The sequence below is a fragment of the Delphinus delphis genome, chromosome 4 (genome assembly GCF_949987515.2).
Source record: "Delphinus delphis chromosome 4, mDelDel1.2, whole genome shotgun sequence".
Lineage (NCBI taxonomy): Eukaryota > Metazoa > Chordata > Mammalia > Artiodactyla > Delphinidae > Delphinus > Delphinus delphis.
The window spans coordinates 104,549,899-104,567,626 of record NC_082686.1 but is presented as its reverse complement, the minus strand read 5'-3'; the positions used below and the strand labels follow the sequence as shown (position 1 = coordinate 104,567,626).

General features: G+C 41.8%; 1 protein-coding gene across 5 annotated transcripts in view; it reads left to right on the top strand.

Moving 5' to 3' along the window:
• SCHIP1 (schwannomin interacting protein 1) overlaps positions 1 to 17,728 on the top strand; it is a 575,521-nt gene that overhangs the window by 510,946 nt on the left and 46,847 nt on the right. Inside the window, exon 1 of one of the 5 annotated variants that reach the window (XM_060011212.1) lies at positions 11,220 to 11,472. The exons of the other annotated variants lie outside the window; for them this stretch is intronic. Within the exon in view, the coding sequence (XP_059867195.1) occupies positions 11,443 to 11,472 (30 nt within the window). The 5' untranslated portion in view covers positions 11,220 to 11,442. Of the gene's footprint in view, positions 1 to 11,219; positions 11,473 to 17,728 lie in introns of those variants that run through there. 5 annotated transcript variants of the gene reach the window in all.

The window sequence follows — 17,728 nt, the reverse complement described above, 5'->3', positions numbered from 1 at the left end:
ATACTTTTTCCCACAGTCAATGTAAAACGAAAAGTTGAAAATCATTGCCTTTCATTACATTTATATTAGGAAAGACCTTAAGTTGAAAGCAGATGGTTTTTGTGGACCTACCAAGTGCTGATATACAATGTGGTATTAATTCTGTTTTGTGGTTGATGTTGTTGCTGATTTGGAAGCCTCATCATGTAAAATAAACTTGATTTTAAAGGACAACCATATGGTAGCCTGAAAGAGGGGGGCAGAGTGGGGGTTACAAGGAGATGATAGTTTGTGAATAAACCCATTTTATAGATTAGGAAATAGAGGCTCTTCCATATGAAGTTGCCCAAGACAATACATCTAGTCAGAGGCACAGTCGAACCCAGAACCCAGGCCTATGAATCCTGGTTCAAGGCTCCATCCGCTTCGGAACCGTCAAAGATGGCCTAGATTGTAATTTTGGATATATTAGCATTAGTGTGACTTTTATACTCTTTTATTAATGAAGACTTATGTATTTATATTTATAACTGGTATTAAAAATATCATTGAAATGTCTGTAGGACAATGGAGCATATTTTTAACATTATTTGTGTTCTCTAATCCTATTCATAGTTTGAACTGATTGCAAAACACAGTTGTCCACTAGAGGTCACCTTTCTTCAAGATGAGGGTCGGTTCCCTTCCCTAATACTCTTGAGTCTGGTTTTAAATGAACCACCACCTGAGAGAGATAAACAGCCTTTTTTGTGGTCAGGGATTTCATGTGTTGCTTTAGCTAAATGCACTTATATTGGTAGGTAAGGCTCTCAGTGGGGATGAAGGGGAGGTGTGCTCCCTTCTTCCACTATACACACACACACACACACACACACACACACACACACACACACACACACACACACACACACACACACACACTGTGAGGTCTGGCTTGGCCCCTCTTGACAGACCAACTTATGTTTCTTTGGAAACTCTTGTGTTAGCCCTGGCAGGTTTATACTGCCTTTCATTTTTTCTGCCATTGCTTTCTCTGACTACAAAGCCAGAGACTAAATGGAGACTAAAAGAAATGGTCCTTAAACATTGGCACAATTGGGGATGAAACCATGTGGACTTCACCCAAATTTATCTGTGAGTCAGTTCCTATTTTTCTGCAGTGTGTGAATTTCAGTCAGGGCTGGCCAGAGAGTGCTATGTGGAGAGGACTGGGCTGGCCAGAGAGTACTATGTGGAGAGGACCAAGACTGTGTCCAATAAACAAGCACTTTGGCAGATTCTATTGAAATATAAACCATCTCAATATTCTAGAGGGAGAGGGAGGCCACGGCTACAGCACTGCCTGATGCATCAGGTTTCAAACTATGTGTAGAAACCCAGAGCTGCTGGAGGTATTTTTAGAGGTTCCTTTGCACCTATTATATGAACTGCTAAACACCTCAGCCCCTAAAAAATCAAATTGGAAACTAAAGAGTACTGAGATGTGAAAGCAATTCAGAATAGAGATGCAAATAAGATTGTGAGGCCCTGGGCATTTGGAGAAGAGTTGTCCCGTAAAGCTGTGGGGAGGAGCATATAACAACATTTCAGCCCAAATGGTAGGGGTTCATTCCCTCATATCTATGCAAAGAACTTCTCTCTGCCCCCTTTTCCGACATCAGCATATTAATTTGTCCTGCCAGGTTAAGTAGTCTTTTACAGTTCTCAAAACTGAACTTGTAAATGTGTCATTGACCGTGGAGGTGGTGGCTCTGTACTGGTCTTGCTGAAAGTTCGTGCCTGTGCATGTCCAGGTGGGAAAAATGATCTGGGCTGTCCAAGAGGCCCAGCTGGGTTCAGTGCCAGGTTAGGGGCGGCACATCTGTTTGGCACATTCCACATCAAGCCTAACAGGTGGATTGTGCAAATCACAAGCGAACACCCAATGTATCAAATGAGGTCTGGTTCCTGGTTGATGACGTATTGTCAGTTTGGGTAGTCTGTCTTTTCTTATCTTGTTTTTAATAAGAAATGTGAGCAGTTGCTGTATGTTATTCGTAAACCAATTTTGAAATAAATTTCTTGTGACTTTGCTTTCAAGCTCCCGGACATGTTTAATGAAGAATATCCAGAGATTGCAGCATAAGCTATTATAAAGGACTGTTACCATTTGCAACCACTTATCTGTGCGAAACAGGATTCTCTTGGTGTGGCACAAACAAAATAAAGACATAAATGTAAAAATACAGTCGGAATAAGACTGTAACTGACTTCTATAAATTCTGTTTTCAAGTGTTTGTGTATAACAAAACAGCCTCATGTTCCCTGGGAGGGATTTAATAAGTAAATAATATCAATTGGAATGAAAAATAATTTTATTTTGATTAAAAACAATTTTGATGGTTTCGTACATTAGTTTTCACTTGAAAAGCAGAGTCTAATACTTAAAAAGTGACAGCCATTGACTCACAGTTGACTCGGGCAACTGTTTTTTAATATCTGAAAGGACACACACAGGTTTAACCGTCCGCAGAATGGTCAAAACTTCTGAGTAAATTAGTTGACACATACACTTGTAAGATTCTCAGGTAATTTTGTTATAAAGATAAGAAATTACAACCTATTTTTACCCTCCTCTCTCTTCCCATTTCTGGGGCTCAGATTATGTGGGAAGAAGCTGTGGGACAATACAAATACCAAGCATCCTTTTCCGTGGGAAATGACCTTGGTGCAATGGTAGCCCCCAAGTCCACTACCAGGCACTCCTCCAAGAAGTCTCAGAACAAATTAAGATACTCAAATCACAGCTGATTAAATCAATTTAAAATCTGTGTCAAGATGCAAGGGAAAGAGATGGGATGAGCTGCCATACTTAGTGTGATATTGTGATGTGGTCTTCATCCCTGCTTCTGGTGCAGAGCTCCTAAAACCCTTGGAATTTCCTAAGTGTGCCATAAAGGTGTCTCTTGCTATGTTAGTCAGGTGACTTTTGAACGTACCTCAGGATGGGGACCAGTTGCCTGAAGGGCCAACCAAGGGATTAGAGAGTTGGAATTTTCAGTCCCACCGCCCTGGCCTCAGAGAGGGGCTAGAGGTTGAATCAGTCGCCAGTGGCCTGTGATTTAATCAGTCACGCCTATGAAATGAAGCCTTCATAAAAATCCAAAAAGGACAGGGTTCAGAGAGCTTCCAGGTTGGTGAGCACTTTTAGGGAGAGTGGAATGCTCAGGGAGAGGGCATGAAAGCTCTTTGCCTTTCCCCATACTTTGCACTGTGCATCTCTCCCATCTGGCTGTTCCTATGTCCTTTTAAAATAAACCAGTAATCTAATAAACAAAATGTTTCTTTGAGTTCTGTGAGCTGCTCTAGCAAATTAATGGAACCCAAGGAGGGGTTCGTTGGAACCTCCCATCTATAGCCTGTTGGTCAGGAGCACAGGTAACAACCTGGGCTCGCAGTTGGCGTGTGAAGTGGGGAGTCCTCAACCTGTGGAATCTGGTGCTATCTCCAGGTAGAGAGTGTCAGAACTGAGCTGAATTGTAGGACATCCAGTTGGTATCCAAGAACCTGTGTTTTCATGTAGGGAAAACCCCACCTCCACATGAACTGGAATTGGTGCCAGAATCCTACTTGGGATATGGTCCAGGAATGTGAAGGACCGCACTACCTGAGTCTTGGGTTATGCAGTATTTACATGTCCAGCCTTTCTGCCACAGCCACCTTCCCTGTTGATGATATGGTTACAAGTCAGTCTTGAGGTTGTAGAAGGGAAGCCCAATTAGATAGAAGGTGTCTGCCAATGACACACAACCTGCTTTATCAGAGACACAGGGGCAAGTCCCTCAGGCTCCCTCTGTAGCTTACCCCCTCACCTGATGAGCAGCTATGGAATTGTATTTCTTGGGCAGAGAACACATAGGGCCAGAATGGGTGTCACCAATGGGCAGTCAGTGTACCATCTAATGAATATTGAGTGCCTAGGGGTTATTTAGTGTGTCATGAATATTAGAAGCTTCTTTAGTCTTTCCATCCCTTTCTATGCTCAGCTTGATCTAGGTCTAACACATCCATTTAACTAACTTCTTTTTTTTTTTAATTTTTATTTTATTTATTTATTTTTGGCTACATTGGGTCTTCGTTGCTGCACGCAGGCTTTCTCTAGTTGCGGCGAGCGGAGGCTACTGTTCATTGCAGCGCGCAGGCTTCTCGTTGCAGTGGCTTCTCTTGTCGCGGAGCATGGGCTCTAGGCACACAGGCTTCGGTAGTTGTGGCACATGGGCTCAGTAGTGGTGGCTCGCAGGCTCAGTAGTTGTGGCACACAGGCTCAGTAGTTGTGGCTCACGGGCTCTAGCGCACAGGCTCAGCAGTTGTGGCCCACAGGGCTTAGTTGCTCCGCAGCACGTGGGATCTTTCTGGACCAGGGATGGAACCTGTGTCCCCTGCATTGTCAGGCAGATTCTTATCCACTGCACCACCAGAGAAGCCTCTAACTTACTTTTTAATACTTCACATCTCATGAACTCTGCCTCATCGTCTAAATCTTGCGCATTTCACTTGTGTCTGACAAGCCACTACATATTCATTATCTACACTTAACACAGCTTATAAGTTTCATCTAGCCCATTTGTTTTTCTTCTATAGCATTAATCAGCATTACTCGAATATTCTCAAGTAATAACAGCAACACCTTCTACAAAATATCTTAGACGAGCTTCCCCTACACTGGTCCGCCTCTCTGATTCCATTCTAGCCAGCCTCCCAGTCCTTGAGGTCTTCGCCGTCCTTCCTCCTTCAAGGACCCAATCAAGATACTCACCCGGGCTTCCCTGGTGGTGCAGTGGTTGAGAGTCCGCCTGCCGATGCAGGGAACGCAGGTTCGTGCCCCGGTCCGGGAAGATCCCACATGCCGCGGAGCGGCTGGGCCCGTGAGCCATGGCCACTGAGCCTGTGCGTCTGGAGCCTGTGCTCCGCAACGGGAGAGGCCACAACAGTGAGAGGCCCACGTACAGCAAAACAAAAATAAAATAAAAGATACTCACCCACGTGTGCTCCTGCATCTTTCCCCGTCTCCACTACAATCTCCTCTTTACTCAACATTCCTTTGTAATTTCACTGCCCATATCTTCATTTCCAAGGCTGAATGAAGCCCTGTTACGTGATCCTGATCTAACTTGTCCAGGACCTGGCCTTTCCAGTTATTTCCCACCCACCATAGTCAATTTCTCCCTTCTTGCTGGCTCCTTCCCTGATGCCCACACAGACGTTTGGATCTCCTTATCTTAAAGACCAACCACCTCTCTGCTTCCATTATACACTCAAGCTACCACCCCAATGCTCTAATTCATCCACAACCTTCTTTACCGACTGCTCTCTACACAGTCCCTCAACTTCTTAACCACTTGTAACTCGGCTTCCACCCCTAACACACTAGTATTCTCTCAAGGAAAACTGATGACTTCCTCGTTGTCAAAACGTACGGCTTGGGCTTCCCTGGTGGCGCAGTGGTTGAGAGTCTGCCTGCCGATGGAGAGGACACGGGTTCGTGACCCGGTCCGGGAGGATCCCACATGCCGCGGAGTGGCTGGGCCCGTGAGCCATGGCCGCTGAGCCTGCTCGTCCGGAGCCTGTGCTCTGCAACGGGAGAGGCCTCAACAGTGAGAGGCCCGTGTACCGCAAAAAAAAAAAAACTTACGGCTTTTGGTTGTGTTTCCCTTTCCACCTGTTAGTCTTTTCTGCTTCCCTGAGGTATTTGAAGCCGTGGAGCACCCTCCCCTTGACCCCTCACTCTGTTGGTTTTCCTTCTCCTCTCACCTTGTCGGCCACACCCCCTTTGCTTCCTCTTGCCCTCTGAATGCTGGCTTTCACCCAAGGGGATTGTCGTTTTCTATTGCAGCTATAAAAGATCACCCCAAACTTAGTGACTTAAGTCAATATACATTTATCATCCTATAGCTATAGTTCTGGAGGTCAGAAATCCCTAATGAATCTCACAAACTAAAATCAGGGTGTCAGCAGGGCTGCAATCCTTCTGGAGGCTCTAAGGGAAAATCCACTTTCTTGCCTTTTCCCTTTTCTAGAGACCTCCCACATTCCTGGGCTTGTGATCCTTCCTGTGTCTTCAAAGCCAACAACGCTGGGCAGTCGGCTCACGCCAACTTGCCAACTATCCTTGCCAACCGGGACGCGGGTTCGTGCCCCGGTCCGGGAAGATCCCACATGCCGCGGAGTGGCTGGGCCCATGAGCCATGGCCGCTGAGCCTGCGCGTCTGGAGCCTGTGCTCCACAACGGGAGAGGCCACAACAGTGAGAGGCCCGCGTACTGCAAAAAAAAAAAAAAAAAAAAAAATCTCTTTGGTAGCACTTTACTCATTCGTCATTTGTATACTGCCTATTTCCCCTACCAAACTCCTTGGGGGCAGAAACACTTCCTCACGTGGCACATAATAGGAATTTCTTTCAACCACAAGGTTGTAAGAGTAAAAGGAGATGTTGGGGAAAGTACTTTGTGAACTGTAAAGCCATTTTCTAAGGTTTGTCGTCATTGGTGACGCAGACTGTGATCTTCTTTGGGCAGGTTATTCAAGGACCCGATTCCCTTTGATGTGAACAGGATTAATTTTCCTCATAATTCCTTTTCCTCCCTTGCCTGGTAAAGAAGCACAACATAACACCATATAAAATGTCTACCTGCTTTCCACAGATTCCTAAGGAAAAGCTTAAAAGTTATTGCTTAAAACAATGACTTTCTTGCTCATCTTCCTCACCCCCAATAACTTCATTTGTCCCCAATATTTCATTACAAACTGTTTCAAACTGAAAAGTTTTTAGGCGAATCTCCATTTATGCACCATACAGATTCTGCAATTACTGTTTTACTAAACTCCCTTTGTCAACAGCTTTCCATCTATCCATCCATCAATTCATCTCATTTATTTGATGCATTTAAAGTGAGTTGCAGACATCCTTAAGACATCCCCTAAATACTTCAGCTGCATATCATTAACTGGATCTTTTTTTATTCTTTTGAGGTAAATTTTACATACAATGAAATGCACAAATCTTAAATGTATTATTCAATGAGTTTTGACAAATGTATACTCCTCTGTAAACCAGGCCCTTTCAAGTCATACAGCTTGTGCCAGAAAGTTCCCTATGCCCTTCCCAAGTCAGTCCCTGATCCCAGTAATTCATTTTTGAAACTGTATTCTCAGATGACCTGCAGATGTGACTTTTTAACCACTGTATTTACTACCCCCCGCAAAAAAAAACCTTCATTCTGTTGCTATTTCAAAATTTCATTTATTTTAATCTTTTTTTTTCAGCATTTTTGAGGTATAATTGGCAAAATTTGTATATGTTTAAGGTGTACAGTGTGATGGTTTCACATTAATATACATTGTGAAGTGATCACCACAGTCAAGCTAATTAGCATTCATTACCTCACATAGTTACCTTTTATTTCTTTTTACCCCTCGCCCCCTCTCCCTGGCAACCACCTGTTTGTTCTCTGTATCTATGAGTCTGTTTCTGTTTCGTTACGTTTGTTCATTTGTTTTGTTTTTTAAATTCCACATATAAGTGGAATTTATGCAGTATTCCACGGTGGAATACTGCAGTGGAAATCATGCAGTATTTGTCTTTCTCTGTCTGACTTATTTCACTTAACATAATACCGTCTAGGTCTAAACATGTTGTCGCAAATGACGAGAGTGCCGTCTTTTTTTTAGGCTGAGTAATATATATATGCCACATTTCCTTTATCCATTCATCTGTTGGTGGACACTTAGGTTGCTTCTATATCTTGGCTATTATAAATAATACTGCAATGAACATAGGGGTGCATATATCTTTTCAAATTAGTGTTTTTGTTTTCTTGGGGAAAATACCCAGAAGTGGAATTGCTGGATCATATGGTAGTTCTATTTTCAATTTTTTTGAGGAATCTCCATACTGTTTTCCATAGTGGCTGCACCAATCTACATTCCCACCAACAGTGCACAAAGATTCCCTTTTCTCTACATCCTCTCCAACACTTGTTATGTGTTGTCTTTTTGATGACAGCCATTCTGATGGATGTGAGCTGGTATCTCATTATGGTTTTGATTTGCATTTCCCTGATGATTAGTGATGTTGAGCATCTTTTCATGTGTCTGTTGACCATCTTCATTCTGTTGCTATTAATTGCCACAAATGCAAAAATGTTTTTCTGGATTTAAAGACATAATAGTTTGCTTGGTGGCAGAAACAGGATCATTAGCTTAATGAGGAAATGCTCTAATGTTTCTTCTTTGAAAACATACCTTGGATTCGGATTCAGGTAGAACCACACTGCAACCTCCCTCTTACCTTATGATGGATTTTGATTTCAAGGCCAGCCTACATTGGCTCAGTCAAAGGGGGTTTATTTCTCCAAGTCTAGTGGCCCTCAGTTTAGCATTTTTTATATGAACACACTCACAAAGAAAATGTGGAGGGTTTGTTTTTCTTTTTTCCTCTTACTTTGAGGCCTTTTTGCTGCTGTTGGAGGATTTATGTTCTTGGGCATGTCACAAGTCTCTTAGGCCTCAGTTTCCATATCTGGAAAATAACAGTTTATCTCTTGAGGTCCCATGTAAATCTGAAATCCAATACTTTTTATGGGAAGAGAAGCTGAGAAGAAAAAATAATCTCTATGCTACATAGATCACACTTAAACAGTTCATCAATACTTTTTAGTTCAAAAATAACAAATGTCACTGTAGCTTGGTAAGTAATTCTAGCTTAAATGTTCTTGGAACAGCTGGTTTCTGTTTAAAGTTTTTTGTACTAGCAAATCATAGTTTAAATTATAACACAAAGTCCTTTCCAATGAATGACTATAAAGGGAAGCTTGCTTGACATATTCCTTTTTTTTTTTTCTTATCTTGTTTATACCTCTTGAGAGGTTTTTTGACAGGATTTAGGATACAATTGTCAGAAATCTGTTCTCCCCAGAGCCACCTCTGAGTCACTTCCACTATTTATGGAACAGCAACTGTGAAGAGTGGGATCATGTTTAGGCTTTTTTTTTTTTAAAAAAAAACAACACATGATAAATGTCTTTAGGAGTTTATGTAATATATCCCAGAGCCTTCAGTTTTCAGAAGAGAACAGAGTCCAGGAAGCAACTTCTTAGACCTTTGTATAGCTTGAAATCATGTTCCCAAGCCTTAAGGTCGTAGATTGTCAAAGTAGTAACTTGGATAAAGTTTTAACAGCCTTTCAAGTAAAGCTGTTCAGTCTTGGAAAGTTGGGATTGTGTTTTATGTTCAGCATAAAATTTCCATCTGATCTTATTTGCTACCTTGCAAAAGGAACTTTTACTTCGGCTTACTTTTCCTTGCACATACTTCGGATTCCAGAGCCTTCATCTGGGCAGTTGTGTAGCAAGGCACTCCACAGCGAAGTCTGTCTCTGTCTCTGTCCTGTAGGGATTACTCAATAAGGAGGGATGAAATTTTGGATGGGGATATGTTGCATGTTATTTCCTTTCACTGGAGAGTTTCTGTCCTCCTTTCTTCATCATCTTTTTAAGAAGACTCATAATCTAGCTCAGGCTTCTGCTTTGTTCATCAAGCTCTCATTGTGCCACCCTCCAACGAACAGGCCTCAAAAGTCTTGCACATGTTAGGTGGCCTAGCTCTCTCCTGAATTCCAGGGAGAAGGCCTGTGAGCTTTGCAGGGCGCACGTCCAGAGTGCTTTTTCCTTTGAACCCATTGGGCCAGTGCTGAAATGCCAGCCTGTGAGATCATCAGCTGGGCCTTTCCTGCCACCTCTCCACTGTCCTAAACAGGAAGCTGAAGCCTGGCTTGTGAGCGTGTCTCGGGTTGAACTCAGAGGGCCACCTTTTCTCATGTCAGAATCTCAAATCACGAAAATTAAGAATATTTAGAAAAATAGGTTTGTTTCTTTCCGAGAAGCAGAGATGTTATAAAATTAAAAATATATCACCAAATATTCCTCACACAAACTCTCAGCATTCCTTAAGATCGAGCTTGATATGAAAACTTGTCAAACATGTTGATTCCATTCGTCGGGCAAAAAGTACTTGTTTTTCTCGATTAATAGCATAATGAAGACTTTACAGTTATTAGTAAGATTATTTAAGAAGATAGATAGATATAGCTATACCAAAATAGCTTAAGAATAATATCTCTATTGATTTTTTTATTTGATGGTTTAAATTCAGTCAAGATTTTATTGAATATCATTGATTTGCTCAGAGCCATCTTATTAAGAAATAGCAAGATGAGTTGCCCTATGGCGACTAAGAAATATAGATAAGAAAATTTTATTGTGTTTAGTTTTTAAATTATCTATCATTAAATTAGCTTCACGAATTTATAAGCCTAGTTGTTCCTCTTTCTATATCCTAAAATCCTAGAACCACCCTGAAGTATTTTAGAAATCGGCTACTCTTTTTACCAGAGACATGTATGGTCCAACTTGTATGTCCTTTGATTACTATCTGAAAGCCCAGAATCCTTTCCATTACTGTCTCTTAGGTGAAATGGTCAGTCTCTACAATCATATTGTGATATATTGGGGGTGTCTATATATTCAAGTCACAGCATTGGGCCATATACATATATGGCCTTACTGTCAAAAAAAACCTTGCAGTTTAGTTTCATTTTCATGAAATGAATTAATTATACTGACTTTAATACTTCAATAAGCTCCCTCCCTAAAAAAATTATAGGAAAATTATTTCATCTTATTTCTGTTTGACTTAAAAAGCATGCTGATAAGAGCCAAAAAGAAGTGGGAAATCAAAAGAATTACAAAATAATATATTTTTTTTAAAGAGTGAAGGCCCTCCTTTTAGTCATAAAGTTGACAAACACTTCAGACACTCAACACAGAGAACATCCCTTCAGTGTCAATATTCAGAATGGATTGTTTTCCCTTTCGCCTGTTAAAAGTTATGAAATGATCCTTAAGGCCTCTCGTTTCATAAGCACCATGCAGGCAGCATCTGTGGGCAGGAAGGATGGTGCCGGAGGTTAGAAATGTTCAACTGCAACATTGATTTGTGTCTGTCTCTCTCTTTCTCTCTCGCTGGCCTTTTTCCCTTTAATGAGGACTAGAATGTTTCCACATCAGTTAACTGCCTTCATAAAGCACCAGAAGGTCACACCAGCCCCAGACTGATCCTTTCCTTTGTGCCTATAATATAATTGGCTGATTGTGCCAGTGATGAGCGCGCCCCCTCCCCCAGCCCGGTCCTAGCTCCATGTTTGTAAGCCTCACTGCTGCTTTCCGAGGAGAGCAGCTCGGCTCGCTGCGCGCTTCCCGGCACAGGCAGTGCCACTGCGCAGGTTGATCAGCGAAACAGCATCCATTTTAATCTGCGGGGAGCCCCTGCCTTCCCAGGGCTTGCTCTCCGCCAGCGGATGCTCCGCGCTTTCCCTCCGCAGCTTCGCTGAGCAGTCCTGTTTGGGGTCTGCGCCCTAGGATGCGCTGAGATGGTACATCAGGAGAACTGTTCGTATCAGGTAAGATTTAAAGCCTGATTGTGAGGCCGGCATCCTTTGGGAGAGGAGGCCTTCCTCTTCCAAAGCAGCAGGTTGCCTCTTTCCGGATTTTCAAGGGATTTTGCTATCCTCCACTGCTGGCCTTCATCGCATACAGTATCTGAATTGTAATTAGATTTTCTGGGGAGTAATGGGGCAGAAAACACTGCTTCTTTGGCCTTTAAAGCATATGTGAAATCCACTGAGGTGATCTGTGCTTTGCACATTCTGTATGTCTGTGCAAATGAGACGAACTGCTTTGAACTGTAATTGAATTTCAGGCGCTTTGGAGAAGGAAAATCTATCTGGAATTTCACGTAGATAACAATGAAAAATACGATTTTTGCTCATTGCATAGGGTTGCGACTTGCTTCACATACAGTTTTTAGGATTGTCTTGAAGGAAATTATATAAATAGGAAGTAATAATTGATGATCTAAGAATTTTCAAAAATTAGCTGGCATGCACTTGACGTTTAAAGTTGCTCTTGTATGTCTCTCCAAACTTATTTTTACTAGTGTGTTGTTTTAAATGACTAGTAAATAAGAATTAAGGTACCAACATGCATAAAAAACTCCAAATAGAACATTTCTAGTAATACATACTCATCTGTGTGCTAATTTGCTCTCTGGAGTGTTGAAGTAAACACAGATGATTTCAGAAGACCAGTTCTAGAGCGTGACTGGACTGTGGAGGCAACATTGAAAGTATCCTCGTTGTCAACAGACAACGAGAATGTTCTCAGAGAAATTGCTCTTTGCAGCAGCAAGCATGGCTAGTCCAAGTCCTGGATAGTTAATATCAGGGTATCACTCAACTGACCGAGTTTAGAAGCTCTAAGGGACCATTTCTCTAGTCTAACAATGCCTCTTCCTTGTGTGAGGTAGGTTACCTGAGACCAGCAGGTGTTTCTCATAAGGTCGGGTTTCACAGTGGTGACTATATGCAGGCAGGAGAGTACATCTCACAAGACTCAAGGCAGTCGTTTCTCAGCTAAGTAATGTGTGCCTAGAAAGTGTATTTATCCACTTTTGCTCTGCTTAATAATTGGAATGTTGTAACTGTAGACTTGTCTTATAGTATTTTTATTTTATAGTACATTTAGGGCCATAGATCCTAAATATCAAGATGGTACTTCGTAGGAATTCTTTCCAAGAGAAAAGGGTCATGATCTGAGGAAACAACCAAAACTTACACAGAATACAGTTTGGGAGCGTAGTGTCAACATCCAGGGAGAGCCTAACCTACTTATGGCATGGCTACAGGTGATTAAATTACTATAATAATTAAGATCATTTTTCTGCTCAGTTTTCAGAGATGCTATGTAATTTAATTTTTGAAAGGCAAGATACTATAAGATTATTCCCTATATCTTTTCATTAGGTTGAACGTGGAATCACTGGTTTTACAAGTCAAAAATTGGTCAGATATCAGCAATTTCCTCTGGAGAGGAGAGATTTTTTAGCCTACTGCTTCCAGAGGAAGACACATTGATTTTATTTTCTATGAACTACAACATATAACAGTCATTATGTGTTCGATAGTTTTGAAGTATTTATTGCTTATTTTCACAATAAAATTACATGCATTCGGCAGATAATAATAGGCAGTAGATTCTGCGTCTCCATGGAGTTTTATAGGACTATCTTCATGTGTATGTTCTTTTGAAATGCTCTCCCTTTATTCATAACTCAGCATAAACAAAAACATTAACCTTGAAGCCATGTCTCAATCCTACTTAGAAACCTTAGTTTTAGAAACCACTGGGCACCGTGTGCGTTTGGATTCAGCAAGGGCGGTGTCTCTAAGTTCTTGGCTTGATGTTGTCACGGTCACTGGTGATATCGACAGTTTGATGTTTTTCAGAAACTTCCCCTTTTCTGATGAGGGCTTTATTTATTTATTTACTTATTCTTAAGGATGATAATGCAGTGGTTAAAGCAAATTCCTCAAGGTTAGCATCTTAGTAGAAGGAATTTATTTGTAGGGCTGATTTCTTTCCTCCATCGATGTGTACCAAGGTTTCTTAATGGAGAGCCCAGGAAGGGGGCTTCGGAGGCCATTCCCCTCAAACTTACTTGGGCATTTTGGTGCACGTGTCTAGATATATGTTGTTATTACTCTTGTTACCATCAGCAGCAGTAACGGCCTCCTAACTGGGGCTGCTTCTGCCCTTGCCCCCATTCCATAGTCTGTTTTCAACAAGTATCCAAAATGATCTTTTAAGACCTAAGTCAGAGCCTGTCACCCATCTCAAAATTCTCCTCCTCGACATAAAAGCCCATGTCCTCCCAGGGCCCCACATCACCTCACCCCTGATGCCTTTCAGAGTCCTCTCCCACGTCCCCCTCCCTCCGTCCCTTCCTCCCCTCCCCCCATGCTGGCCTGGCCCTGCACTTGCTGCCCCTCCTGCCTGACATGTGCTTCCTCCGGGTACCCTGTGTAGGGTTGCAGATTTAGCAAATGATCTGCAGTGTTTGGGGCATGTTTATATTAAAAAATTGTTCACTGTTTACGTGAAATTCAGATTCACGCGGGCATCCTATATTTGTCCTGTGGGTAACCTCCATGGCTTTCTCTCTCACTTTCTTCAGATCTTTGCTCAAATGTCACCTTCTTGTGAAGGCCTTCTCTGGACTTACTATGTCAACTTCCAACTCCCCAGTTCTATCCCAATATTTCTATTACACTTTATTTTTATATTTGGCATTCATTACCAGCCATCAGACTTTTACTCATTTGTCTATTTTCTGTCTCCCTCTCTCCATGGAAGCTCCATGAGGGCAGGGATTTTTAGGTTTGTGTCAATCTGCTCTCCCAGTGCTAAGAACAAGCTCTCAAATAAAATGGATGGGTGTGCCTACTGTATATAAAATTGACTAAGAAGAAAGACACTGTAAACATTCTATAGCATTGTGGTTTGTTACATTTTGATGGCCATTGGGGTGACTTTCAATCCTATTCCTATTCTAACCTCCTACCATTAATCTGCCCCGGTTTCAGTGATTGTGGGTCCGATTATCCCCTTAATTCTTGTTACTTTTCTCATCTGTGAAATGGGATTTTTCCTAGTTAACATCCTGGCATGAGAGTTGGCAGGTCCCTGCCAGAGGCCACCTTTCTGCATAAGCAAGTCAGTTACCATGAATTAAGAGCCATCTTCTCCCATGCACATAAAGGGCTCTCCCATGCACATAAAGGGCCCAGGAAAACCATGCATCACTTCACTTCCCAATTATTTATTACTAATATGTAGAAGTATAGCTGATTCTCATGTATTGCTTTTCCAAATAGATGACTGTTTTGAAAAAAAAGAGTTTCACTGCTTCCAAGAGCTTGAAAACCACTGCTTGAGGTGGGTGGATGCACTGTGCTGTGAACGACTTAATCCAAGGAGGGATGATCAGACAGAAATTCTCAGGCAGAATTTTTCATGGTTGTTTTGTTTTTAAAGGTTCTCACATTGTCATCATCTTCGTGTACTTTCCTCCCTCCAAGGGTTTACATTAGCACAGAGGTTACTGAGGCATGTGTTGTCATTTTCAGTCGTAGCCGTGTTAAAGGATAGAGCTATCAACCTCCATTTCCCAGTCTTGGGAGGAAGCCAGTCTCTTCAGGAAAGAGCCTTGCCCACAGCTTCAGGCCTGGCAGCCTTCGAGAGGCCAGACTCTTCTAAACGATCTCTGATAGAAAGCTTTGAAATATCATTAACTTGGAAGTACACGCTTAGGTCAAAGGGTCCATTTTGCTTAAAAACTCCCAAATATTTTCTCCTCTCTCCCTGCAGTTAATTTTGGAGATTGATGTGAATGGAAAGCCAGTGACACGCTTTTATCCCTTTCTTTCCATTGCTTAAGTTCCCTTATCACCACCCCAGATATAAACCACACCCTCACGTTCTTAGCTACCATAGGAATGGAGGAGAAAGAAAGTAAAATGGTACGTGAATGACTCTCGTCCTTTTCCTCCCTTGGGAGCATAAAGAAACTCTTCTTCAAATACACACCTGGTCTTGAAAAAGCAGAGGAGAAATCTTTGACGCTTCCGCATTTTCTTTAGGATAAATTTCCAACCCCTTTGTATGGCAGTCAAGGCCTAACCATGATCAGAACCCTGGGCAGAAACACTCCTCCCTCCAAGCCCTATACTCCTGCCCCCAAATTGCCATCAGTCCTTTTTCTTTGCTGTGATGCCTCAGCCTACAAAGTCTGCCACACACACACCTGCTTCTACCTGTTGCAAGCTGATGTACTCTGAGGCTCAAATGTCACCTCCTTCAGGAAGCTTTCTCCTTCTCAGTGCATTTTGCTTTTACTTCTGTTAGAACCCATTTACAGCTAGTGACATATAAGTCTGTCTCCCCCATTAGACAACAGGCTTCTTGAGAACAAAGACCTGATTTTCATTTCCTGCCCTGCAAACGGAGTATGTGTTCAATAAACGTGTGTTGGACTGAATCGCATCTTCTGCAGTTGGTGCTGTTCCGAGTCCCCAGGACGAGGATTTTGCATCAAAATACCAGAGAGAAGCTCAGATCTGTGCACTGCAACGGGGAGTTGGGGAAGCTGATCCTGGTATTCCTTATAGCTGGCTTACGAGCCTCTTGCCCAGTTGCCAGCAACCCATCTGCCGAGATGGGAGACACAGTGCAAAGAAGAAAATGAAAGAGACAGACACCCCCGCTTCCCAGAGACAATGCATTAAGAACACACCTCCATACCTACCTCTCCTTCACCAAGAGAATGTTTCCAAGGTGAACCTCATGGTCCATCCCCAAGTACTTTTTCAAAATACCTGTGGTCAGTTGAGGCAAATACTCATCCTCAAGCCACCTTTCTTAATATATTGAATTTTGCAAAGTTTTCAGAAATCTTTTTACCATATAGAGGGATAATTTTACTGGCTCCTGAAACACCAAATACCTCTTGGACAAAATGTTTCAGCCCAACTGAAGTGTCATACCCAGCACATAAAATAAAAGATGTCCTATATTGGTCTCAAATGATAAAACTAGGGGTTACCTCAGTTTAAATAGTACATTAAAAATTCTTGCTGGAGAAAGTAGTAAACAGCCCTTCATGCCCAGATTCTAGTGGGTTATTTCATGGTTAACAAAAGAAAGGAAATATAGTCTGTCCCTGTTGACACCAGGGCAAGGGAGGGCTCATTTCCCAAGTCCCTCTTCCTGTGAATGAGAAAACAAGGTATCAAATTTGACTGCATTTAAGATTCCACTCAATTTAAGCCTGGTTTCATCCAGAGCAGGGAAAAAATATATTGACCTAATGGAGAGGGGGATTTCAAAGCATTTAGTGCACTGTTTGATACAGGCTTTTAAATATAAGTTCAATGAAAAATAAATAAATAAAGTTAAAGTCCAATGAAGTTATTTTTCCATCTTGTTCTATAGATTTTTATTTGATTGGGAAATTTTTTTCCCCATAGTTAAGTGCTGAAGAATTCTTTGTTTTCGTTGTTTTGCCTGGTTGGGGTATAGTTGTGTTTTGCCTTGTTGAGATACAGTGTGTTTGTCTGAGGAGAGAGTAACATATCCATCACCTTAAAAATTAAGAAAATAGTTCTGGATGTAAACTCGTCTGCACTTGTTTTTAGGCTGTATATCTGAAAATCTAATGTTGTATATTTTTTACCACAAAAGGAGCACAGTGATAGGTGCCCAAATGCGGGGGGGAAATCATCTTAACAGGATTTCAGCATGGGCCTGATCTGAAATAGAAATTTAGCACAAGCACATCATTCCTATTTAAAGTAGCACTGGGGGCCTCAAACATCACGTTTTAGACATCAAGCGATTTTAAGAAATAAATGTGCATATGCATATTTTAAGCCAAAAGTCTAGTATTTTCTCTTGGAAAGGGGCTGGGGATAGAGGAGGGGAAGGAAATGGAAACATCACTATGATATATATCAGCCCATGCATGATTTTTGGAGAGTAGAGACCCCACCTTCGCACACACACACGCGCACACACACACACGATCGTAAACTAAGATTTCACATGCAGAAGCTCGACATCCATAGCGCCGTATTCTATTATTTATTTCTATTCTCTATACCAAGGGAAAATTGGAAATCTTGGTGTACTTAGTATTCCCCTGGGCACTATCTAGAAGCATCAGAAATTACCAAGCTTCCTGAAATAGAAAGTACTTTGACAAAATTGCTTGAATTCAGAAGAAAACAGCCATCCGAAGGCCTAGTGACAATCAGCGTAGGA